This window comes from Stenella coeruleoalba (genome assembly GCF_951394435.1).
Source record: "Stenella coeruleoalba genome assembly, chromosome: 2".
NCBI lineage: Eukaryota > Metazoa > Chordata > Mammalia > Artiodactyla > Delphinidae > Stenella > Stenella coeruleoalba.
Window position 1 is genome coordinate 110,902,895 of NC_137147.1, and position 26,577 is coordinate 110,929,471.

The 26,577-nt window shown below is 36.7% G+C and overlaps 2 protein-coding genes and 1 pseudogene across 9 annotated transcripts in view; all 3 read right to left on the reverse strand.

Annotated features, from left to right (window-relative positions):
- Positions 1-26,577, reverse strand: part of FANCI (FA complementation group I) — a 90,819-nt gene that overhangs the window by 20,124 nt on the left and 44,118 nt on the right. For all 7 annotated transcript variants that reach the window (XM_079912967.1, XM_079912970.1, XM_079912972.1 and 4 more), the window contains 11 exons: positions 25,229-25,409; positions 23,715-23,802; positions 15,941-16,071; positions 15,411-15,481; positions 14,219-14,333; positions 12,477-12,599; positions 6,480-6,548; positions 2,344-2,445; positions 1,242-1,415; positions 1,045-1,166; positions 358-522 (listed from right to left, as the gene is read on the reverse strand). In XM_079912967.1, the coding sequence (XP_079769093.1) occupies positions 358-522; positions 1,045-1,166; positions 1,242-1,415; positions 2,344-2,445; positions 6,480-6,548; positions 12,477-12,599; positions 14,219-14,333; positions 15,411-15,481; positions 15,941-16,071; positions 23,715-23,802; positions 25,229-25,409 (1,341 nt within the window). The remainder of the gene's footprint in view (positions 1-357; positions 523-1,044; positions 1,167-1,241; positions 1,416-2,343; positions 2,446-6,479; positions 6,549-12,476; positions 12,600-14,218; positions 14,334-15,410; positions 15,482-15,940; positions 16,072-23,714; positions 23,803-25,228; positions 25,410-26,577) is intronic.
- Positions 7,131-7,561, reverse strand: LOC307181857 (YEATS domain-containing protein 4-like; annotated as a pseudogene). The gene is made up of 2 exons: positions 7,555-7,561; positions 7,131-7,505 (listed from the first exon to the last, which is right to left on the reverse strand). The product of its transcript is annotated as a YEATS domain-containing protein 4-like (transcript).
- Positions 7,216-9,636, reverse strand: LOC307181975 (YEATS domain-containing protein 4-like). Its single transcript, XM_079912979.1, has one exon. The coding sequence runs from the start codon at positions 8,118-8,120 to the stop codon at positions 7,728-7,730; it is 393 nt and encodes a 130-aa protein (XP_079769105.1). The 5' UTR covers positions 8,121-9,636; the 3' UTR covers positions 7,216-7,727.

Consider the following 26,577-nt stretch of genomic DNA (forward strand, 5'->3'; position numbering starts at 1 on the left):
AGGGGAGCCCCTTTGTTTTTTTTAATTCAGGTTTTTCTTTCTTCTTTTTTTTATCTGTTAGCGTGTTTGAGCTACTTAGGTTGATTTTCTTAGAACACATTGTTGGAATTCATCCTATTTTTTCTTTCACTAGTCCATTGTTTCTGATTTTTCCTTTAATAATTCAAAGTATCTCTTTAATGCCTAGGTAGGATTGTTCTGCCTTCATTTCAAGAAAATTACAAACCTCCTACCTTACTTCTTACTGTATATGTGCTAAGAACTGTGTGAATCCAAGCTAGGTAATATCACTGAGCCTGGGTAGGTATTTTTATCTTCACCACACTGCTGTCTTTAAGCACTCCGTTAGAACCTTACCTGAAAAGAGCGGTGAGAAGATCAGACACAAATTTCATGGACAAAAAACTATCATTTGTTTTGTTGGCCATTTTAGTTTTGCCTTTACCAGCTTTTTCATTAAGGATGTCAGAGAGTTCCTTGTAACACATAAATAAGCTCAGAACGTCCTCAAACTTATTCTTACTGTGTAAAAAAGAAAAAGAGACCATCAAGGACAAGCATCAGAATATTGTGGTTTATTTTCACAAACAGTAATAAAGAAATCACAATGCTTCTTTAGATGTCATAGTTTAGACCCAACATTACAAATGAATGGATCTTCATTAACATAGCACTCCCAGGTCATACCAATCCGGTTTATTTCTTTTCTTCCCTTATTTATACCAGTCACTGCAGAGAATGAAAGTTCAATACTACCACCAATCAAAATTTCTCTGTTAAAATCAGGAGTTCTTATGTTCAGGGTCTGGGGAATTTTGAATACATTAAAGCCTGCTGGAGGGACAAAATTCACCAGCCTCTTTGGCATATGCTTTGGTGTTCCCTGGTAGAAAGAACATAGATTGGTCTTAGGCTACATGTCCATTAATAGATAGTGTATGGTCTGTGGTCTGTTCATACCTAGCATATTGTGTTAAAAAAAAACACACACACACACACACACACATAAAATGAACTACAAGTAGAGTCACAGCAATACCTTACCTGAAATTACTTACAGAGAAATTATATTCTATTAGAACCTCACAAACTCCCATAACAAGAAAAGCACAGATATTGTTTTTGATGCCAATACCAGTGCTCTGAGAAAAATCTGCTGATTTGTCCTAAAAAACAGAAGATAAAATTAATAAGCTACTAAAAACCTCCATTATTCAACACAGCTGAGACTTAGCAATTACCAGTTCAAAGTCCTCTAGTTCACTCTTAATCATTCTACTAGTAATAGACTCCAACATATCATCTAAGTCTTGGTAGAATCCCTCTTCTTCCTCCTCCTCTTCTTTCTGCTGTAGGGGCATCACTCTACTCTTATACCAGGCCAAACAGTGTTGAATACAACAAAGCAGACAATCCTGCAGAAGAAAATAATAATTGAATATTCTTGTTAAAGGATAACCTATGAAGCTGTTGATAATCAACAAATAATCCTTATCTATAAGGCTAAAGTAAGTTATTCATTAGCATCACAAGTTAAGTCAATCTGGATTAACAAAACTGGAAAAAAAATAATTGAACTAACAAAGGCATTGTTTTCTGGCCTTTCCCAAAGGCACTGGCTTCATAAGTAGCTGACACCTAAGAATGCAACATCAGATGTGCTGCCTCTGATTTGGTACGAACACCATGGAGCCAGGCTGTGAAATTAAATCCTCTCTAGCTCCTTTGAGTCACAGAGGCTATTCTAAAGATAGGGGTTTATGTTGAGGGAATCTTTGGGAGACCAATCTTTAGCATCTCTGATCCAGGCTGAGGACATCTGTTATAAGTCACTTGGGATGAGACAGTTTCAGTTTTTATCTTTTCTTCTCTTTCTGAGGCTAGACAACTAGAATAGAAAACCAACCTGTCCTAGTTCCTCTGAAGGTTCGACAGAATGCCAATTCTAGCTCAGCCTAAATCATATACCCCAGACTAATGAAGCAGGTCCCCTGGGTTCATCTGCTTCTGGGTGACCTCCTTCTCTCCATTCTAAACTATATTTATTTAGTATATGTAATCAAAGAGCCATGAACGGGAGATAAAATGCTCCTTGGGAGAAACAATGGATGCCTTGATTTAGTAAAGTGCTGACATGCAGATATCTTACCAAGAAAACCAAGGTGAAGATGGGTCAGAAAAGATAAGCAGTTAAGAGTTAAGAGTAAAAATTCATTGGGAGTACCAGGAAGAGCGCTTCACAGGGGAAGGTATCTGTTTCTGAAGATCAACCATATCAACAGGGCTGATAGTTTTACTTAAGAGTAAAAATAATGGTTCTGGAAGGAGGGAAAAAAGTCTCACCAGTGGTTCCTGTAGAGAGATCTGATCTCCTTGGGTCAGAATACAAGCTTCTAATTTCAGAGGTGGCAGCATATCAGGTTCCGGCTCATAGAATTGTTTTAACTGTGTATGGTAAGGAAAAAGATACCATGGCTCATGAATGTTTTTCACTTTTTTAGCGGGTCAAGCTAATGGCACCTTTAATGCTTTCTAAGACATTATTTCCCAACTGTCCAAAGAACACTGCAGCAAAATTTGTGTTGCTTTGACTCAACCATATCCTTTGCCCTTGCTTTAGGTACTGTACCAACTGAGATCTTCTTTCCTATTTCCACTTCATAACCTCTCCTATAAAACATCATACTCTCTCACACCAATTCCTAAATTTGTATAGGCAATCAGCATTTTCAGTATAGCTTGAAGGTTAAGAATATAGGCTCTAGAGTCAGACTGGCTGAGTCTAAAATCCCAGTACCACCACTTATTAATTCAATAAAGGTATCCATGCCTTGGTTCCTCATCTGTGAAATGAGGATATTTATTAATATAAATGTATAAATTCGTATAAGGATTAAACATGCTAACATATGTAAGGAGCTTCAAATACTACTTGGCATATAACAGAGCTCAAAAAACTGTTAGTTAACTCAGCCATAAAAAAGAATGAAATAATGCCATTTACAGCAACAAAGATGGACCCAGAGATTATACTAAGTCAGACTGAGAAAGACAAATACTATATGATATCACTTACATATGGAATCTAAAATACGAGACAAATGAACTTACTTACAAAACAAATAGACTCACAGACACAGAAAACAAACTTATGGCTACCAAAGGGAAAAGAGGCAGTATAAATTATGACTTTGGGATTAGCAAATACCAACTACTGTATATAAGATACATAAACAACAAGATCCTACAGTATAGCACAGGGAACTATACTGAATATCCTGTACTAAATCATAATGGAAAAGAATATATATATATAACTGAATCACTTTGCTGTACACCAGAAACTAATACAACATTGTAAATCAACTATACTTCCATTAAAAAAAGGTTATCATTTTTTTTTAACTTTTGGAGTCTGCAGAATTTTACAGGTCAACATACTAACCTAAGTTGGGAAGCACTGGTCTATGCCTTCAGTCATCATTTGCGATGTTAAATGTGCAAATGTAGATGGACTGATCATTACAGTTTGACAGATACAGTATACCAGGATACAAATTTTATATAGGATCAGGTCCAAGGCCCACTGAAAAGCTTTCGATGAATAGTATAGGACCTCCCAATGATTTCTCCATATCTGAGACCGTACTTTCAAATGGAGCTTCGTTAGCAGAATTATCACAAAGCAATGGCATAAAAAGGACGGAGAGGGAGAGGGAGAGAAAGAGCAGTTCCATTTATAGCAAAATGGTGGACTAGGGTTTAGAGAAATCCTCATGGTAAAGAATAGTAAATAATATTGCATTAAAAATTTTATACAGACGTATTTATTAAATAGATAGCTAAGAGGAAAGGAAAAGGAAAGTAAAAAGGAATCATGAAATTAAAGACAAAGCCTAGGGTCCTCATGCGGTGGAGGTTGGATCAGAAACCTTCACATAAAGCTCGAATTCTCAGGAGATATTCTTAGTGGATAAACCTAAAAAATAAATCCAGCATATGGAGGAGGATGGTAGAGGGATATGTATCTGCTTAACTGACCCCTGACTTTAGGTGAAGGGGGAAAAATGTCTCTCCTGGGACTTTCTAACCACAAGCCAGTCTCCAAACGTAGATGGGGTAGCATTCACACTACCTGTGTAGTCCGAAAAATCAAAAGCCAAAAATCTAGCTGAAAGTTTAAAGAAAGATAACATATAACTTTGAAAAAAGTTAAGGGAAAAAAAGGAAATAGAGACAATTTCAAATTTTACATAAACTAGACAAAGAGGGAACATCTCTAAATCATTTTATTAATAAGCTCATACTAAACCAAGGAAGTTCAGTATAAGAAATGAAAATTACAGGCCATTCCCTCTTATAAACATATATGTAAAAGTCTTAAATGAATACCAAACCCAGTAGTGTATAAAAAAGGTAATATATCATCATCAATTTGAGTTCATCCCAGGAATGCAATTTTTTTTTTTTTTTTTTTTTGGCCGTGCCACACAGCAGGCAGGATCTTAGCTCCCTGATGACCAGGGATGGAATCCACACCCCCTGCAGTTGGAAGTGCGGAGTCTTAACCACTGGACTGCCAGGGAAGTCCCCCCACCATGTTGCTTTAAAAGATTAAATAATATAATTCATCACAGTAATAGGTTAAAGGAGTAAAATCATAACGGTCATCTCAATAGATACAAAAATGTATTTGATAAAATTCAACATACATTCAAGAGTAAAACAACAGATCTGAAATGGCAGAGGAGAAAGTAAACTTGAAGACAAATTATGAGAAAATATCAAATCTGAAGAAAACAGTGTAAAAATATTGAGGAAAAATGGGACAAGTCTCAGAGATGTGTGGAATAATATCAGGCATTCCAACATACATACCAATGAAGTCGCAGAAGGAAAGGAGAGAAAAAGGGAATAGAAAAAAATATTTGATGAAATAATCAGTGGACATTTCTCAAATTTGGTGACAAGCATCAACTTAGAGATCCAAAAAGCTTAATCAACTCCAAATAGGAGAATAACATGCTTGGACTCTTGAGCTACACGATCTGAGTTCAAATCCCAGCTCTGCCACTAATTAACTGTGTGACCTTGGGCAAATTAAATTACTTAACCTCTCAGACCCTTAAAATATAAATCTGTAAAATGGAGATAACAGTTTTTATTTCACAGGGTTTTGTGAGGACTAAATGAGATCATCCACCATATAATGCTTCATAAACTGCTTGGCCTTCTATAAGTGCTAAACGTTAGGTACTGTTGTTATCACTATTAGTACATAACAGTATCTTGAACTCTCTCAATATATAAAAAGATTCATGTAATGAAATATTATTTAGCCATAAAAAGGAATGAAGCACTGATACATGCTACAACATGGATGACCCCTGAAAACATCAGGTTAAGTGAAAGAAGTCAGTCACAAAGGACCACACACTGTATGATTCCATTTACATGAAATGTCCAGAATGGGCAAATCTATAGAGACAGAAAGAAGATAAGTGATTGCTTAGGGGTAGGAGGTTGGGGGAAGGATGGGAGAATTAGAGGGTGGTAGCTAAATGGCATAGGGTTTTTTTTCCTGAGGTGATAAAATGTTCTCAAATTGATTATGGTGATGGTTGCACAACTCTGCAAATATATGAGTTATATTTTTTAAATGGGTGAATTGCATGGTACGTGAATTATATCACCACAAAACTGCTATTAAACTGTTATTAAAAAAACATTCAAATAAATTCTTTTTTTTTTTTTTTTTTGCGGTACATGGGCCTCTCACTGTCGTGGCCTCTCCCGTCGCGGAGCACAGGCTCCGGACGCGCAGGCTCAGCGGCCATGGCTCACGGGCCCAGCCGCTCTGCGGCATGTGGGATCCTCCCGGACCGGGGCACGAACCCGCATCCCCTGCATCCGCAGGCAGACTCTCAACCACTGCGCCACCAGGGAAGCCCCAAATAAATTCTTAATGAATAAACGTTGAGTAAAAGGTCTTATTTACAGCAGATATTCTCCAGTTGAATTCTTCTCATCTTGATAATCCTCTGAAATATTTCATAATTTAAAGCTTTTTTTAAAACTGAGAAATACAGAAAATAACCTAATAGACATTCATTAATATGTCACTCAGATTTAACAAATGTCAATATTGTGCTATATTTTCTCCAAATCTCTCTTTGTCTTCTTTCAGAGATAAACATAACAAATAAAGCTGCTGATGGCCTCTGTACAAATGGTTCTTCAGAACGTCCTTCTAACTTAGGATGCAGACTGTTAACTGAGAGGGATAACTGTCAGATAATGGCAATAAGTGGTGATTAAAATAAAATAACATGAAATAGCATCACATACCTCAGGCATGGTCACAATGCACCATTGCACTAGTTGGGAACTATTTCATATTTTGAAAATTATGAAGAATGTCAATCGCCTCTTAATTGCCTTAGTATCTGTTCCCTTATATCCACAAAAATACATTTTACCTGTGAGAGCAGAGTTTGCATGATTGAATTAGCCAGCTGAGAATTTCTTCGAAGGACATCATAGAACCCCTAAAAGGAATCAAACAGAGGACAAATAAGCTCTTTGATGAATAAATGAACAACAATATCCTAACAGATTTAGGTCTATGATCCATTACAAGGTAATTTTTTTTTTTTCCCAGCATCTGTAAACTACATTTACTGAGTGCTTACTGGGCACATCGGATACAAAAGAGTTGGGACTGGGGCAGGTAAGAACTTAAGAAATTAAATATACACATTAATTTTACCATGAATTTAACTACTAGGGAAGTACAAAATTTGTACAAGTTATACTTTATAATGAAATTTTGATGTCTGTCCAAAGGGTAAGTTATACATACAATGCAGTAAAAATGTTTTAAAATTGTGCTTAGTATCACAGAACTGCCCCGAAATGGGTTGATAAAATGCCTATACAGCATTATACAGATATATTTCACATTAAAGATTGCTTGTAAAGTACAAATACTTTGACCCCATTGCTGAGAAATCTATGGCTGACAACTGTATGTGCAGTTCCTCTAAGAAACATCGCAGTATTTGTAGTCCATCTCGCCTTTAAACTCCACCTTATTTTTAGTTTCACTTACGAGTTCTCTTCAGAACCGTTTATATTTCTTTTGTCTGATCATCTTCTTTGAGTTTCCTGATTTCATTTTTTAAACAATTTATAGTTTCACGACTTGCTTTTAATCTCTTTAAGCTCTGCAATTTCAAAGTTTGTTTTTTTTCCCCACAGCTTCTAATTTTTCTCTGGTTTTCACTTCAAGTTCTGCAAATTCTGTTTCATGCTTATAGGCTCCTAAGGTAAGCTGACGAGATGTTGTTGTTAATAATTATAGCATCACTGCTGTTGGGTCTTGAAATATCATTTCATCATAGAACTCTGAAACCACTGTCTTTTTTCCCAGCATTGCACTGGTGTCTGATTGAAATAGCTTTTTTTTTTTTTTTTTAATTTATTTATTTTTGGCTGTGTTGGGTCTTCGTTTCTGTGCGCAGGCTTTCTCTCGTTGCGGCGAGCGGGGGCTACTCTTCATCGCGGTGCGCGGGCTTCTCATTGTCGTGGCTTCTCTTGTTGTGCAGCACAGGCTCTACACGTGCAGGCTCAGTAGTTGTGGCTCACGGGCTTAGCTGCTCTGTGGCATGTGGGATCTTCCTAGACCAGGGCTCGAACCCATGTCCTCTGCATTGGCAGGCAGATTCTTAACCACTGCGCCACCAGGGAAGCCCCTGAAATAGCTTTAATAAACGATACGGGGTTACAGGTCTTCCATTAGGATCAATGAAAAATATTTTGATGATTATTTCGAATTCACCCCAACCTGTTTCAGTAATTTCAGATGGAGGCTTAGTAACAACTCTTAAAGGATTGCCATAGCTTTCATATAACTTAAATTGGATTTTCTTCACGTATGCTGACATATCCTCATTTCTGTATGGTTTTACATATACTGTCCACTGATGGGTGTGCCCATCCTCTTCTCTTTTCTTTCCAAAATATGGGGCAACATTACCATAAACTATTGGTTTAACGACAGTAACCCCCTTCACTCTCCCGCCGGAGTCAGGTTCAAATTCAGCCATTCTCTTGAACATACTGTCCTACGGAAGAAGCCGCCGCTGCCAGGGAAAGAGACTGGGGCCAGCGGACTCGCCGCTGTGCTCCTCCCGCGCGGGCCCAAGAAGGAGGGTTTCTGGCCGAAGGAAGACGAGTCAGCAGTGCTCAGGGTGCTGAGGAATCACCAACGCCTCACGGCAGAGGGCGTCACGGAAGCCCATTCAGCCCCACGCAAGACGGGAAAGGTGGCGGCTACAAGGTAATTTTTAAAATTTGGAGGTAGATAAGATTGCGATTTTTTTTTTTTGAATATGGATGACTGTGCAGAAAAGAGTTATCATTAACACAGTGGTCTGAGATTGCTATCCTTAGAAAGGTCTGCTTCCAAGGTTGGCCCTTGGCTGGTGGCTGGGAATTTGGCTGGTAAACAGTTTTTTCCTATACTGATATAAAACTCCCTAAACAATGAGAAGCTTACTGTGCCTAAACTGTTTGTACAAACAATATAGTTTATGCTGAAAACCTGATTTCCCTCTGGGAGTTAGGAATTTTGGTACGTGCTAAGTAAGGGTGCCTATGTGACCAGCTGCCAATAAAAAGCCTTGAGTGCTCTCTAATAAGCTTCCCTAGTAGAATACGCTTTGCATATGTTATCACAACTTATTTGAATATGCTTTGCATACGTTATCACAACTCATTTGCTGGAAGAATTAAGTGCATCCTGTGCAATCTCACTTGGAGCGGACTCTTAGAAGCTTGCACCTGGTCTCCTGTGGACTTCACCCTATTTGCCTCTCGCCTCTGCTGTTTTTTGCTTTCTATCCTTTAACTCTAAATCTCAGCCATGAGAACAAATTTACGCTCAGTTTTATCAGTCCTTCTAAAGAAATCTTTAAACACAGAGGTGGTTTTGGGGACCCCCAATACAACAAACAATTGTTCCAGCACCGTTTGTTGAAAAGACCATCCTCTCTCCACTGAATTACTTGGGATTTCCGTGAAAACTCCACTGACCAGGGACTTCGCTGGTGGTGCAGTGGTTAAGAATCTGTCTGCCAATGCAGGGGACACAGGTTCGAGCCCTGGTCCGGGAAGATCCCACGTGTCACGGAGCAACTAAGCCCGTGTGGCACAACTACTGAAGTCCACCTAGAGCCCGTGCTCCACAACAAGAGAAGCCACTGCAGTGAGAAGCCCCCGCACCGCAACGAAGAGTAGCCCCAACTCACTGTAACAAGAGAAAGCCTGTGCATAGCAATGAAGACCCAACACAGCCAAAAAATACATTAATTAAAAAAAAAAAAGAAAAACCTTAACTGACCAACTTTATACTTGTTCAGTTGTTTTGTTCATTTTAGGTGGTTTACACTCCACATTAATTTTATTATTATTATATACATTTTAAAATGTATTTATTTATTTTTGGCTGCATTGGGTCTTCGTTGCTGTGCACGGGCTTTCTCTAGTTGCAGAGAGCGGGGGCTACTCTTCGTTGCAGTGCACGGTCTTCTCATTGCAGTGGCTTCTCTTGTTGTGGAGCACAGGCTCTAGAGCACAGGCTCAGTAGTTGTGGCGCACGGGCTTACTTGCTCCGCAGCATGTGGGATCTTCCCGGACCAGGGCTCGAACCTGTGTCCCCTGCATTGGCAGGAGGATTCTTAACCACTGCGCCACCAGGGAAGCCCCACATAAATTTTACAATCAACTTCTTAATTTCTAGAAAAAGAGCCTGGGATTTCATTGAATCTACAGATATTTCTGAGACTTAAAAACATTAACAATATTAAGCATTCTCATCTGTGAACATTGCATATCTCCCCATTTATTTAATTCTTCTTTAATGTCTCTCAGCTATTTTGAGGTCTTCAAGTGTACATATCTTGTGCATATTTTGTTGAATCTATCCTTAAGTATTTTTTTTATCTACTATAAATATTGCTTTCTTTCAATTTCAAACTGTTCATTGCTAGAAAATAGAACTATAATTGATTTTTGCATGGTTACTGATCTTGCATACGACCTTACTAAACTCATTTTTCGCAGACTTTTTGGTATTGTCTATGTACACTAAGTGAACAACACAGCTTTACTTCATCCTTTCAAATCTGTGTGCCTTTGTTTCTTTTTCTTGCCTTGCTGCATTGGATCAGACCTTCACTTTAATGCAGAATAAAAATTTTGAGGACAAATATCCTTGTTCCTGATCGAAGGGGAAACACATTAAGTGTCTCACTATTTATATCAGATGTAGGATTCATAGACACCCTTTATCAGGTTGAGGAATTCCCCTTTAATCTTAGTTTGCTAAGAGCGTCTGAGAGTTTTACCACAAATGAATGTTGAACAAAGATATTTTTAATTATTATAAAAATTCAATGCTTGCCAGAGTATGCCAGTACACTTTAAAATGTTCTAATCTTTAACCCAGCAATGTGGTCAAATATTCAGGTACAACAACACTCATGGTGAAAAACTGGAAACAACAGAAATGACCCAGGACAGTTAAATAAATCACTGTATACACAAAGACCACTTTTTAGCATTAAAAATTATGTGTCAAAGAACATTTCATGAAATAGGAAAATACATATTACAACATAATATTAAGAGATAAAAGCCAGATAAATCTTATGATTCCAATTTTGTATAAATATACATATATGAGTGCTGGGATTAGTAATAATATTTTTAAAAATATTTTCCTGGGGCTTCCCTGGTGGCGCAGTGGTTGAGAGTCCGCCTGCCGATGCAGGGGACACGGGTTCATGCCCTGGTCCGGGAAGATCCCACATGCCGCGGAGCGGCTGGGCCCATAAGCCATGGCCGCTGAGCCTGCGCTTCCGGAGCCTGTGCTCCGCAACTGGAGAGGCCACAACAGTGAGAGGCCTGCATACAGCAAAAAAAAAAAAAAAAAAAAAAAAAAAAAATCCTGTATTTTCTATATTTTCTACAATAAACCTGAAAAATCCGATGTCTGGTACAGTGCCTTGCAACCACTGTAGCTCAATAAATGTTATTTTAAAAAGGGCAAATAGGGGCTTCCCTGGTGGCTCAGTGGTTAAGAATCCGCCTGCCAATGCAGGGGACTCGGGTTCAAGCCCTGGTCTCGGAAGATCCCACATGCCGCAGAGCAACTAAGCCTGAGCGCCACAACTACTGAGCCTGTGTTCTAGAGCCCATGAGCCACAACTACTGAGCCCACATGCTGCAACTACTGAAGCCCGCGTGCCTAGAGTCTGTGCTCCACAACAAGAGAAGCCACCACAATGAGAAGCCCGCAAACCACAAGGAAGAGTAGCCTCTGCTCGACAAAACTAAAGAAAGCCCGCGTGCAACGAAGACCTAATGCAGCCACAAATAAATTTAGTAAAAAAAAAAAAAAAAAGGGCAAATAAAAGTATTACAATAGCTGTTCTCTGAAATGACTTCCACTTAATCTACTTGCTAGATCATCTAATGCTCTCCATCCTATGAAATATGTATGCTGAAGTACACAGCATACTAAATGCTAGCAATCATAGTGCAATCCCTCATGACTGCAAACTTTTGTTCCCACTGGCTGAATTATATCCTAATCACAAGTCAGTAGTAATACTTGTTCTCTCAGTTTTTGCTAATTGTACCATCATTGTTAATTATGTGATCTAATCAGACATTCTGTAAACTGTTGGAAACCAAGTGCAAAATGAAAAAGAAGTTGTTTCTGGGAATTCCCTGGCCGTCCAGTGGTTGGGACTCTGCACTTTCACTGCCGAGGGCACAGGTTCAATCCCTGGTCAGGGAACTAAGATCCCACAAGCCATGTGGCATGGCCAAAAACAACAACAAAAAAACGAGAATTTGTTTGCATAGAAACTAAGTTGAATGTTTTGGAAAGACTTAATAAAAGTAAATCTCTAAAACCAATTTCTGATGAATTAGGGGTAAGACAATTCTAAAAACTTAGGGGAAAAACTGAACATATCTAGAAGATTTCTATACTAAGACTGTATCTGAAGTGTTTTAAAGTTTTTATCCTACTTTACATAAGCAAAAACTTGAAATTATAGGCAATGCATTAAAGTTATGGTTTGTTTGAGAGACAGGAAGTTCCAAATGGCAGACTCATACTCAAAACCAAAAGGACTTGGCCTTAAAGCAAAAGACTGGTAAATTAACAGTACATTTAAATATTTCAAATTAAAATAAAACATTTAAGGTGTTTTAACTATTCTTTATGATTCCTCACCTTAAACGACTTTTTGGCTAATCATCACTAACTACTGGTCCTAACTGCATTAAATAAGAGCATATTTACTGTACTTTGATAATCAGAAAAAAAATTATTAAAATTAAAAGGATTATTAGCGGAGTTGGGGAGGGAAGTACTACATCTCTTCACTCTGCTGATTTACCTCATAAAGCATGAGTCGAACATCAGCCTGCTGGCCTAAGCATCTCCTCAAACTATCCATGATCTCAAGGCAAAAGGTTTCATTGGCGACAGAATTGTAACGGCTATGGACATCCACATGGACCTGAAAAGAAGAGAGGCCAGTTCATGTCTATCTTACTAGAGTAAGTAGTTTCTATTAAGGGGGTAAAATGAGCTGATGTACTTGGTCAAAGAACCTTACATTTAGCTTTCCCCATATGCCAAAACCCAGGACTGAGGCAGATATTATAATCATTATTAGGCCATGATAAGTTATCACTCTTATTCTAGTTTGGACTAAGAGAATTTTCAAGCACTTAAAAAAATTAACTCTTCCTTATTCCTTAAGATTTTCCTTGGCAATGTCACCTGCTTAGGAAGGCACACAGATTATTTCATGCTTCTAGAATTCAGTAGTCATAATAAACTTTATTTTACATAAAAGGTCTAAAAGACTTCCTTACATGTCTTCAATAGCTAGAAGAATTGAGCTATTTTTGGTTCCGTGAACTCCTGAGAGGTTTAGGGGTAGGTAGTTATTTTCTTCAGATATGGACTTGACAAAGAATAACACTGCTTGTTTGAGTCATATAATAAATTCAGCCATTATAGACCAAGAACTCCTAATCCTCACTTCAGGCATCTTAGTGAGGAAGTTAATACTGACTGAGGTCAAATCCCAGTTCTACCCATTACTGGCCATGTCACCTTGGGCAAGTTATTTAACCTCTCTCAGTCTCAGTTTTCTTACCCTTAATTTGGGGATAATAACAATACATAAATGATAATAACAATACATAAATGATACTCTCAGTCTCAGTTTTCTTACCCTTAAATTGGGGATAATAACAATACATAAATGATACCCAGTGTTCCTAATATTTAATCTATGCCATATGTTATAAACAAAAGTTTTGTATAGTTATACCAGAGCAATAAAGGATTCTTAATGAAACTAGTAAACAGATACGTCTCTTATTATAAATCGTATATTACTGAATTTAAATGACAAAGACAATTTTATTGCTGCAAAACCTAGATTATCACGTTACTGTAAAATGTTTTGTTTTCTCAGGTTACAGGTTTTAATAGATGTACAAAGTAAATAAACTATTAAAACTGGGGACAATAACAGTATTTAGCCTCAGAGAATTGCTGTGAAGATTAAATGAGAAAATAAATGTAAAGCACTTAGCATAGAGTCTAGCACAGTGCTGTCCAGTAGAAACACAATACAAATCACAAATGCAAGCCACATATATAATATTAAATTTTCTAGTAGTCAAATCAAAAAAGTAAAAAAACTGGTGAAATTAATTTTAATATTTTATTTAACCCAACACAGCCAAAATATTATCTCAACACATAATCAAAATTAAAAATTATTAACGAGATAGTTTACATTCTTTTATCTCACACAGAGTCTTCAAAATCCAGTGTGTGTTTTACACACAGAGCAACACTCAATTTGAACTAGCGACATTTCAATCAATATTCAGTTCAACAGCCACCTTGAGGCTAGGGACTACCATATTGAAAAGCACAGTTAACACACAGCAAATTTTCCATTAAAAAGTGTTGGCTGATATCATCATCATCATCAGACTCTCAGTTTCAGGATCATTTGTACAACCAGAAAAGGAGTAAAAGAAAAGAGTATGCACATCATCAGCTCCTGCATCAGTGCACACACTATAAGCTGGTGTGAAAAAAAATCCTTACCTGGCTAATTCCAATAGACTGACTGCACTGAGAAGACGACAAGCTGCCTAAAACTTTAAAGTTCTTCAGGAGCAGCAAAAACCCAGCAACTGCAGATTTTCGGGCATCAAGCTGCCTAGCTCAGGAATAGACAGAGAAGAAGTTACCAAACAGTACTGATTTCACAGGAATAGGCTTCTGGGTCAGAAAAATTCAGTTACTTCTGTACAGGAAAGGAATATGTATAAACAATGAAGCACAGAGCAAAATAAATTGAATTTATATACTCAAAATAAGGCATTGGGGCTTCCCTGGTGGCGCAGTGGTTGAGAGTCTGCCTGCCGATGCAGGGGACACGGGTTCGTGCCCTGGTCTGGAAAGATCCCACATGCCATGGAGCGGCTGGGCCCGTGAGCCATGGGCGCTGAGCCTGCGCGTCCGGAGCCTGTGCTCCACAACGGGAGAGACCACAACAGTGAGAGGCCCGCGTACCACAAAAAAAAAAAAAAAAAAAAAAAAAGGCATCGGCTGTTCACAGCAATTAGTAGTATAGGAATTCAGCTGAATTTTGCATTATCTACTTAACCTCTGGCACTATCTATACTTTCTTCTATCCTGCTGACAAGTCTATGAGGGAAATGAGAACAAGAGTGCTGAAAGGCTGTACAATGGGTTGATAACTCAAATGTAAGTACTAAATATAGCAAAGGAAATTGCTGATTTTCTCTGAGTTTAAAGGAGCACTTCCTTTCTTCATAGAGGAGTGCAGTGCTTGGTGCCTTATAAACCCTCCATCCAGAAAAATGATACACTCATCTCACTGAGGCTCAATGATTAATGCATGTTATAGATGCTACAATATACAACCTTGGCCTATCAGACATGCTTTTGGGTAAGGAGTAACAACAAACTGTCAATTCTAGAATAGGGATAAACAGCATATGGCTACTTACTAGTTGCTCCTCTGAATATCCATGTGTATTATAATATGGCCAATGTGGTATTAATTTGGTATCTTATCCTTAAAGTAACAAATGCTTCCCACATATTACCCATCTCATAGTATCTTTAGGAGATGGTATTATCATCTCTAAGTTTGGGTTAGGAATTTGCATGACTGCTGTGAATAGGTTGTACTAGAGATGACTGCAGAGAGGACTCTAAGTAACATTAGAAAGCATCACTTCCTCAGATCTCATGGGAGGCTACATACCTGGCAAACATAGCTTTCCGAAGGACAAGTATCAAGGAGTCTCTTATTGACAAGCTGACTTTTAGAAGGGGCTGAAAGAGGAAGAATCAGTAGGTAAAAACAGCAATTTGTTTATTAGCCTTAGCACATTTCTACTCAATACTGTTACCATTTGGCTTTTATAAGAACGTTTGGCTCTGTTTTATAAACAAGTTGCATTGTTTATTACACTTAGTAATAAGGACAATTTTATATTTTGAAATGCTAAATTGAAACTAGTTGTGAATACCTTTAAACCTACTGTCCTCAATTAATAATTTCCTAAGAGCCTTTCAATTACTTCACTAACTTGAAACTGAATCAAAGGAGAGAGAATAGCACTATGAAGAGGGGGTAAACTTGGAAAATAGACTCTATTTTAATAGAAAGTTTTATGTTCTAGAATCAAGGAAAACAGTATTTCTTACATGTATATGTGTAAGAAATACATCAGACCTCCACTCGGCAGTTCAACCTCAGTTGTGGTGAGCTCTTTAGGAGTCAAGACTTACCTGCACTGCCTTCATCAGCCCTTGTACGGTTTGAAGGGGCAGAAAGGACAAATAGTCAAAAGTTTCTGTGACTTTAGAAGAACAACTTTGAAGAACTAAGGGTGAATACATGATGATATCTGAAAGCAGGTCTGAAAAACAGAATCTATAATCAGTTGCCTCAAATAACTAAAAACGTTTCAAATAAAAGGAACATAAAATGGAGAAAGAAATGGTAAAAAGTTTTTTGTTTCTTTCTCAAATAAGTCAAGTACACTGCAACATAGATTTCTACTGATTCTATGTATTAAGACTTTAAGGTCAATGTAACCAGGATACTTGTAAAATTTCTTCTGGTGATAGTGTAAGACTACAAAAATTAAACTGTCTAAAAGAAAGGAAGAAACCCATTATACTGCCTGAATAAGTAGTACACATTGTCTTCATATTTCCAAACTGAAATAAATCAATAAATATTTATGAATTTCTATTATATGCAAGCATAATAATATGGTCCTATAAGGAATATTCAAAAGCACAAAACCTGGTCTCTCTTCCTTCAAGAATGTTAATTTAGCTGGAAGTGAAGAAAAAAATATTTTAAAAGAATGAAAGAATAGAATGATACCAAAAATCTAATAATTCCAAACATTGTTTATTGTCTAGCAAATGGTAAAGAGAGAGTTTAAACAGGAGCGCAAAGGAAGAGATCATTATGAGATGGTGTGCTTTAGGAGAGCAAAGAGAAGAAGGAATTTAAGCTGGATTCTAAAAGATGGGTAACATTTAGATGCACAAAGAACTGGAAAGAACTATTATATTTAAAGGGAAAAGTACGAGTAAAAGTACAGGAAAGGCAAGTGTAAGACATATTCAGAGGATGGTGGGGAAATCTGTGGAGACAGGGTGAAGCATTCAGAAAAGTAAATAATGGAAGTTAATGCTGGAAAGGTAGGTTGGATCAAATTGTCAAGGACTTTTTTTGGCCGTGGCACGTGGCTTCTGCAATCTTAGTTCTGCGACCAGGGATCAAACCCAGGCCCATGGCAGTGAAAGCACTGAGTGCTAACCACTGGACTGCCAGGGAATTCCATCAAGGACTTTAAATACCAGGATAAAGAGCTGGTAATTTATGAAAGGAGGTATTAGTGAGTTTTGAATGACAGAGTGGTATTTTAGGAATACTGATCTGGCGGCAATTTGCAGGCAGAATCGCTGCAGAGAAAAAAGAAAGCAGGGAAACCAGTTAGGAAGCTGTGGTAGTAGTCTAAATGCAAGGTTATAAGACTGGGAATTAGGCAATGGGTGTATGTGTGTGGGGGAGGGTATAAAAAAGAAGAAAGAGGTAACAGTATGACGGAAAGAATGAAAGAACTTAGGTACCAAGTGTATTTGAGAAGATTAAAAGGAATTCTAGCCTCTGAGACTCAGAGCCGTGTTTCAGATAACAGAAACAGGGACAACGGAAAGGGGAATTTGTTTGAAGGCAACAGTATTGCATTTGAAATAAAAGGAAAAAAAATACTAAATGGAAATATCCAGCAGGAATGAAGTCACTGAAGCAGTGAACTAAGGAAAGAGGAGAGTCTTGACATAAAGATTTGGGAGCCATGCCCACAAAAGACCCCACCAAAATAACTGAAATCATGAGAAGTGGTACGATATCTGCAAGTAAGATAATATATAAAAAGAGGGACAGACACTGCCCACCAAGATGGAGTAAGAGTAACCAGATTTATCTTCCCACTTTAAACATCTACAAGAAAATAAGCCAAATTACATGAAACAACAATTTTCAGACACCAGACAAGAAGCAGTACAGACAATGATCCCTGAGAGAAGGGAAATAAATGAGGAGAGGCTTATAATAATTGCCCCATCTTACTGCCTGGAGGGTTTCTAGGCAGTAGCACAGAGAGGGGAAACTCAGAATCCAGCGGTCTTCCTGAGTTACAGAGACAGAGTTGACAATTCAGGAAAGCTAAGGCAGCTAGAATTCATAGGGCAGAGTACCAGAAAGGAAAGAGCTGCATGGAAAGAGGGCCCTGGAGATGTGCAGGTAGCTCCCCTTGTATGTTAGCTGCATGCTAGTCAGTGCATCTGTATGAAAAAACAATCTAAGTCAGGGAAAAAATCACAGGCAAGCAGTAGGCAAATCCATTCTCAGAGGTCATAAAGGACAGGAAATAGTTTATATTCACAACATCCACAGTGGAGACACCTCATAATATACAAGGAGCATTGCTTTAATTGTAGCACCAAGTTGGCCCTAGATTAAAGACTGTCTGGTCTTATATAACACAACATAAAAATAATCATAAAAAGGATTAAATGCTTTCCAAGAAACTTAAAGCTCAATAATATTCGAAGGAAAAAAAAATCCAGCAAATTAACAATGTGAAGTTCACAGTATCTGCCATCCAATCAAAATTATTCATCAGGCAAAGAAGCAGGAAAACACAACTCATGACGACGAGGAAATAAATCAATAAAAACAGATCAGAAATTACACAATGATAAGAGTTAGTAGACAAGGACATTAAAAGAACTAAAATAAATATATGTTCAAGAAGGTAAGGGAAGGGAATTCCCTGGTGGTCCAGTGGTTAGGACTTGGTGCTCTCACTGCCAGGGGCCCAGGTTTGATCCCTGGTTGGGGAACTAAGATCCTGCAAGAAGATGTGGCACAGCAAAAAAAAATAGGTCAGGGAAGCATGTTTAAAAAAAAAGACAGGGAAGATACGGAAGACATAAATCAAACATCTAAAAATGAAAATTTTAATGGATAAGATCACTGCAGAAGATTTGGGAATCTGAATTTACAGCAATAAAAACTATCTAAAATGAAACATAAAGTAAAAAAGACTAAAGAGGGCTTCCCTGGTGGCGCAGCGGTTGAGAGTCCGCCTGACGATGCAGGGGACACGGGTTCGTGCCCCGGTCCAGGAAGATCCCACATGCCGCGGAGTGGCTGGGCCCGTGAGCCACGGCCGCTGAGCCTGCGCGTCCAGAGCCTGTGCTCTGCAACGGGAGAGGCCACACAATGAGAGGCCCGCGTACCGAAAAAAAAAAAAAAAAAAAAAAAAGAAAAAAAAAGAGAAGGGAGAAGAGGAAAAAGGGAACAAAAAACAGACAAAGTAGAAAACAAATAGCCGGATGTTAATCACATTAAATGTAGATGGCCTGCCCTGATTAAAAGTCAGAGACTGTCAAATTGGATAAAAAAAAGTAAAACACAATTGTATGTTGTCTATAATAAAACGCAAGTTAACTATATAAAGACATAAATAAGTTAAATCTAAAAAGATGGAAAAAATATACCATGTTAACACTGATAAAAAGAAAGCTGCAGAGATTATATTAATATCAAAGTAGACTTCAGAGTAAATAATATTGCCAGGAACAAAAAGGTCATTTCATAACAATTAATGGATCCATTAACAAAGAGGACATAACAATCCTTAATGTTTATGCCCTATAATAGAGTTTTAAAATTCCTGAAGCAAAAACTGATAGAACTGAAAGGCACAGACAGTCATTTCTATAAATACAAAGTCAGAGATTTCAACGCCCCTCTCTTAATAGTTAACAGAATAAGTAGACAGAAAATCAGTAAGGACACAGGAGACTTGAATAATCTGAATTCAGTGATTTATAGAAAACTACCTAATAATAGAATACATATTATTTTCAATAGCATGGAGAACATTTATCAAAATGAACCATATTCTGAGAATAAAACAAGTCTCAATAAATTTTTTAAAATTCGCATCATACAAAGTATGTTTTATAACCACAAATTAGAAATCAATAACAGAAAACCTGGAAAATCTACAAATACTTGAAAACTAAACAACACACTTCTAAATAACCCACTGGTTAAAGAACAAATCACAAAAGAAATTAAAAGTATTTGGAACAGAATGAAAATAAAAAACAAAATTTATGGGATGCAGCTAAAGCAACGTTTAGAAGGAAATTTATAGTTTAATGCTTTATTGAAAAAAAAGAGAAAGGTCTCAAATTAATGACATATGCTTTTAATCAAAAGAAGCACAGACTGACCCAAAGTAGCAGTAGAAACAAAACAAAAAAGAGCACATATCAATAAAACTGAAAACAGAAAAACAACAGAGAAACTCAATGAAACCAAAAGCTGGTTCTTGGAGAAAAATCAATAAAATTGATAAACCTCTTGCTAGACTAATCAGGAAAAAGAGAAAAGATGCAAATTATGGCTTTTAGGAGTCAGAAAGAGCAAATCAATATAGATCCTACAGACATTAAATGGAATACTCGGAACAACTTCATGACAATAAATTTGATAACTTAAGATGAAATGGTCAAATTCCTTGAAAGACACAAACTACCAAAGTTCACCCAGAAGATTCAGATAACCTGACTAGCCCTACTTCTATTAAAAGAATGGATTTTGTAGTTAAAACCCTTCACACAAACAAAAGGAAACTTCAATCATCAGGAAGGAAAAATTAGCAGTATCAATATCTAGGTAAATACAACAGACCAGAAGTTGGCACACTTTTTCTGTAAAGGGCCAGACAATAACTATTTTAGGCTTAATGGGTCATGTGAGATAGATATATATATCACGAGTTGGTATATGTATGTATATGTGTGTGTGTGTGTGTGTGTGTATATATATATATATATATATATATATATATATATATATATATATATATACACATCAACTCAACTCTGCTGGTAAAGTATAAAAGCAAGATAGACAACACATAAATGATTGAGCATGTCTGTATTCCAATAATACTATATTTTATGAACTCTAAAGTCTAAAATTTTCATGTATCATGATATATTCTTCTTTTGATGTTTTTCAATCACTTAAAAGAGCAAAATGAACCCAAAGCAAGCAAAAGGAAGGAAATAATGAAAAGCGGAATTTGGTGAAATTGAAAAAAGAAAAAAAAAAGAGAAAATTCAAACGAAAATCTCATTCTTTCAAAGATTAATAAAACTGGCAAGCTTCTAAGCCAGACTGGTAAAGAAAAAAAGAAAAAAGACATATCACTGATATCAAGAACGTCTAGATTTGGAGATGACGTGATTTCTATGTAGAAAATCCTAAGGAATTGCCAAAAAGCGACTAGAACTAATAAGTGGGTTTAGCATGGTTGCAGGATATAAGGTCAATATTAAAAAAGCAACTATTTCTACACAACAGCAATCAACAATCAGAAATTGAAAATTTTAAAAATACTATTTACAACAGTGTCAAAAAAATGAAATAGGGATCGACAAAAGATATGCAAGATCCACGCAATGAAAACTACAAAACATTGCTGAAAGAAACTGAAGAAGTAAAATAAATGGAGAGATACATTGTGTTCGTGGGTTAGAAGACTCAATATTGCTAAGATGCCAATTCTCTCCCCAATTAATCCATACATTTGAGGCAATCTCCATCAAAACTTGAGACCTTTTATAAAAACTGACAAACTGATTAGAATATTTATTTGGAAATGCAAAGGACCTAGAATAGTCAAAAGTTAAAAGACTTACACTATTGCTTTTAAGACACATTATGACGCTATAGCAATCAAGACATAACACACACATAGCTCACTGGAATAGAACAGATTCCTAAAATAGACCCACACATGTATGGTTAGTTGATTTCAATAAAGATGTCATGGTACCTCAATGAAGAAAAGATAATCTTTTCAAAAAATTGTGTTGGAACAACTGGATAGCCTTAAGCAAAAAGATGAACCTTGTTATGTCACATCCTATACAAAATTTAACAAAAATGGATCACAGATCTAAGTATAAGAGCTGAAACTATAAGGCTTCTAGTAGAAAATATAGGAGAAAATCTTAGTGACCTTGGGTTTGGCAAAGATTTTTTTAATACATGACATAAAAAGCAGGAACTATACAAAACTGATGAACTGGTAACTGATAAATTAAAAATGCTGGTTCTTCAAATGACACTGTTACAAATATTAAAAGTCAAACCACAGACCAGGAGAAAATATCTGCAAAACATATATCTGACAAAGGACTTGTATTTAGAATATATAAATAACTCTTACAACTCAGTAATAAAAAGGGAAACAACTCAATTTTTTTAAATGGACAAAAGACCTGAACAGACATTTAACCAAAGAAAATATAGAAATGACAAATAAGCATGGCAAATGTTCAATATATCATTAGGCATTGAGGAAATGCAAACAAAAACACAATTAGAATGAGTAAAATTAAAAAGACTGATCATACCAAGAGTTGGTCACAATGTGGAGCAACTAGAAACACTGCTTATAGGAATGTAAAATGGTACGACGACTGTGGAAAATAGTCTGGCAGTTTCTTAAACTATAAAGCCTACACCTACCATATGGTGTACCCATTCCACTATGACATGTTTCCATACAGAAATGAAAGCATACATCCTCAGAAAGACTTTCACATTAATGTTCATAGCAGCTTTATTCGTGATAGCCCCAAACTAGAAACAACCTAAAAACCTGCACACAGGTGAATGGATAAATAAATTGTGGTTATATCCGTATTAGGGAATACTAACAATAAAAAGGAAATCAATTATTGATACGTGTGACAACTACAGAAAAATCTCAAAAGAATTATGCTGAGTGAAAGAAGTCAGACCAAAAAGAAAGGAAAAAAAAAAGGAGTACACACTGTAGGATTCCATTTACATAAAATTTTTTAAATTTATAGTGACAGAAAGCAGACCAGACTAGAGATGAGAGATGGGAAGGAAGAGAGGGATGCAGGAACAAATTACAAAGAGGCACCAGGAAACATTTGTGGGTGATAGATATGTTCATTTTGACTGTGGTGATACTTTCTGTTTCGCTGGTGTATATGTATGTCAAAAGTTATCAAACTGTTATACTTTAAATATGTGGACATTGTTGTACCTCAATTATACTTCAATAAAGCTGTAAAGAAAGAAAAAAAGTAGAATGAAGTGTCAAGTACAGAGCTTTGGAGAACCCTGACATTTAAGGATAGAAGAAAGAAAAGGAATCACTAAAGAAGAAAAAAAAACTGATCATAGGCAGGATAAGATGCAAATTATTACAGTTATCAACTTCAGGGGAGTTGTAAACAGTGTAGAATGATAGAGAAATTAAGAAAGTTGGTGATTAAGAAAAGACCAGTGGATTTAGACATTAGGATATATGTATTAAAAGAGCAAAACATTCAGAGGTCACCAAAGAGACCAGTACTGAAGTCAGAATGTCAAGGGTTAGGGCTTCCCTGGTGGCGCAGTGGTTGAGAGTCCACCTGCCAATGCAGGGGACACGGGTTCGTGCCCCGGTCCGGGAAGATCCCACATGCCGTGGAGCGGCTGGGCCAATGAGCCATGGCCGCTGAGCTTGCGCATCCGGAGCCTGTGCTCCGCAACGGGAGAGACCACAGCAGTGAGAGGCCCGCGTACCGCCAAAAAAAAACACAAAAAAACAAAAAACGAATGTCAAGGGTTAAGAGAACGGGAAGTCATTGAGTGACAGCAGAAGGACAGCACTCACCTGAGAAGTATTCAAACAAAAAAGAGAGAAAGTTGATGCAAGACAGAAGTTCACTCATTAGTTATATGCTCTTTTCCTTCTTGACAACCATAGACAATATAAATGCATTTATGTTTTACTGGCATCATAATCAAAGATGTCATTAAAGATGTCAATCTACTGTATCATTACATTTTTTTCCAGAACCAAAAGCGTTATGACATTTAAATAAAAATGTTCCTGACAACTTTATCCACCCTTCCAAAGTTCAATACCTATGAAATGAGTGATGGGGGAGGATCCTCTGGTAACAACCCTGTTGAGGACCTGCTCCAGAATTTCTTGTCTGATCATCTCATGGATCTAAAAAGAACAGAAGAACCAATAAAATATTCCTTGGTGACCTTCAGCTTACAATTATATCAATGCATGTTAGGCAGATTAAAGAATAGTTTGAAAAAAAAAAAAAAGAATAGTTTGAATATGGGCAAAACTGGACTGTTTATTTCAAAGACAAATATAACGTGAATCATCGGGAAAGAATCACTCAATTCTACCCTCATTCTGTGCTCAGACAATTCATTAGCAGGGCAAACTTTTATTAGCCTAAAAGAGAAATCATATGAAAGTACTGCTACATATAAGGTCCAGCATCAAACAGGAATAATTCTACCTAGGTATCTATTACATGCCAACGTCCATATTCCTGACAGTATGCACAACTTTTATTTTAAAATTTAAAAGCCCATGAAAATTTCTGAAAACCTAGAAAATCTTCACCAAGCCCTTCCTCAGTTTCTACAAGCAGAGCAACTGCCTAAAAAACAACCTGTTTTGAATTTTTACTTGAATTTTAGTTAAATTTCATACCTGAACTTGATAACTTTGGGATACAGACTAATTACTTTCAGACCCTGGACTAATAATTTGATTATTAGTAAATTCTATATTCTATAGATACCTTGGCAAAGCCAACATCTGTGTGAAATCAAGTGGAACCTTCTTAGTTTTAAAAAAGATTAATTTAAAAACAAAAACCATTTTCTTATTCTAAGAATGTTTTTAATCAGATTATGGTTAAGGAGAGTCATATGTATCTAATACACAACTCTCAAGGACTATTATATGACATTCACTTCATGGTTCTGGATCAGAACATCAGATTTACATTTAAATTGGCCTCCAAATAACATTTTCAGCAGATACGTTTGTTGTGTAGATACAGTGAACAACTGAATGTAAAGAAGATGTCTTAGAGAAATCACTGGCAAAGCAAATTTGTTTAGTCTCAGATATGATCTTTTTTGAACTTGAAATGAATTTTTGAAAGCTATTTCAGAAATTAAGATTGAGATGATAGCCATAATATGGTAATGAATTAAAAGATTGTAAATTCCCCAATTTGGTTCTTCAAAAACAATGAACCATTAAGAATGATTCTTCAAGCTTGATGTTCTACAGCAACCTAAAAGATTATTTTTTGTATAAGGGAATTTTAAAAACCCAGAAATGATTTACTGCTAGAGGAAGAAGAGGAAATCATGAGGAAGTTAACTTATATTCAAACTTCTAAAACATGGTCAGGAAGAACAGAAATTAGAATAAATGAAAATCCCATATAAATAAAGAGTGAGAAAGTAAGTATTCCATCAAACTGGGTCTATAATGTTTCAATCACTATCCCAATCTCTGTTCTGGGAAACTGCTACATACTCAAATTGCCCTGTCCCCCAGACTCCCAAGTTAATGCCCTATTTATTAGGGAATGGTTGCTAAACTAGAGTCTCACCTTGAAAGTTTCCAACAGGATATTAGCTCCCAGCTTACATGCATGCTGGTTTGGCATTCTAGAAAGACCTGAGCTGGCTTCAATAGTTTTTCCATCAAGAATCTTCTTTGGCCCATAGGAATCCATTAAAATGAAGCCAAGTTCTACCAGGCCCTGAGTAACATGATCCCAACTGTGAACACTGCAAGAAAACAAAGTTTAGTTAAGAAGAAAAACTTAGTAAAATACCTTACCTCTATATTCTCTGCCGTGTTACGTATTTCCCAAACTTGACCTGGATAACCAACACTCCACATAAATTCTGAATTTCTTAATGAACAGTAATGGGAATGGTAGGCAAGCAAGCTCTACCGACAGAACACCAAGAAAATCCAAAAACTACAGAACATTAAAAAACATATGAAGCAGAGCAGCACTCTGAGAGGATGACAACATGCTGGAGGATTAGGGCAATGCCACACCTAGAAGATTAGCCCTTGGTACACCCTACCACTATCCTCAAGTCACAGAGGCAGAATGTGTTAAAAGATACAGCACTCTCAGACAAACTAATGGGGAATATCAAAAACGATAATAAGGAGATAAGCAATAACCACCAAATACAAGAAAACAATATCACCACGAAAGAGAAGCACCAAACTCAATGAAGACAACTAATCGCTAAGGGAAAAGGTTAATGGGACAAAGAGAAGATTTTAAAAGTCTAATGAATATCCTCAGAGAAATAAGAAAGAGTATTATAGCATGAAACAAAAAATGAACTGTTATGAAAATAGAACCAATTAGAAATTTTGGAAATAAAAAACATGACGGATAGAGTGAAAAACTCAATAAATGGAGCTAAGAATAAAATGGGCAGAGCTGAAGAAATAATTATTGAGAAGAGCGAGCTAAGGAATTTTTGTTGAACTTGACACAAAAAGACAAAAATATGAAAAACGTGAAAGAAAAATTAAGAGATACAGCACACAGATCAAGAAATTCCAACAGTTAATAAGAGAGAAAAAGGGGAGACAGTACTCAAAGAAAATAGAAGAAAATCATTACAGAGTTTAGGAAAGACATGACTCCTTACAGTGAGAGGGCACACCAATTACCAAACAGAAATGAATTAAAAAGGAACCTACATAAACACAAATTGTGTTAAATTTCAGAAGATAAAGGATAAAAATAAAGTCTTAAAAGTTCCCATGAAGAAAAATAACAGATTATCTAAAATAATACAAGAATCAGATAACCATCAGACTTTTCATCAGCAATTCTAGATGCAAAAAGACAACGTGAAACTGATTATAAACTCAGAATTTTAAACCTCGTCCAACTATTTCTGTTCAAGTGGAAGAGCAAAA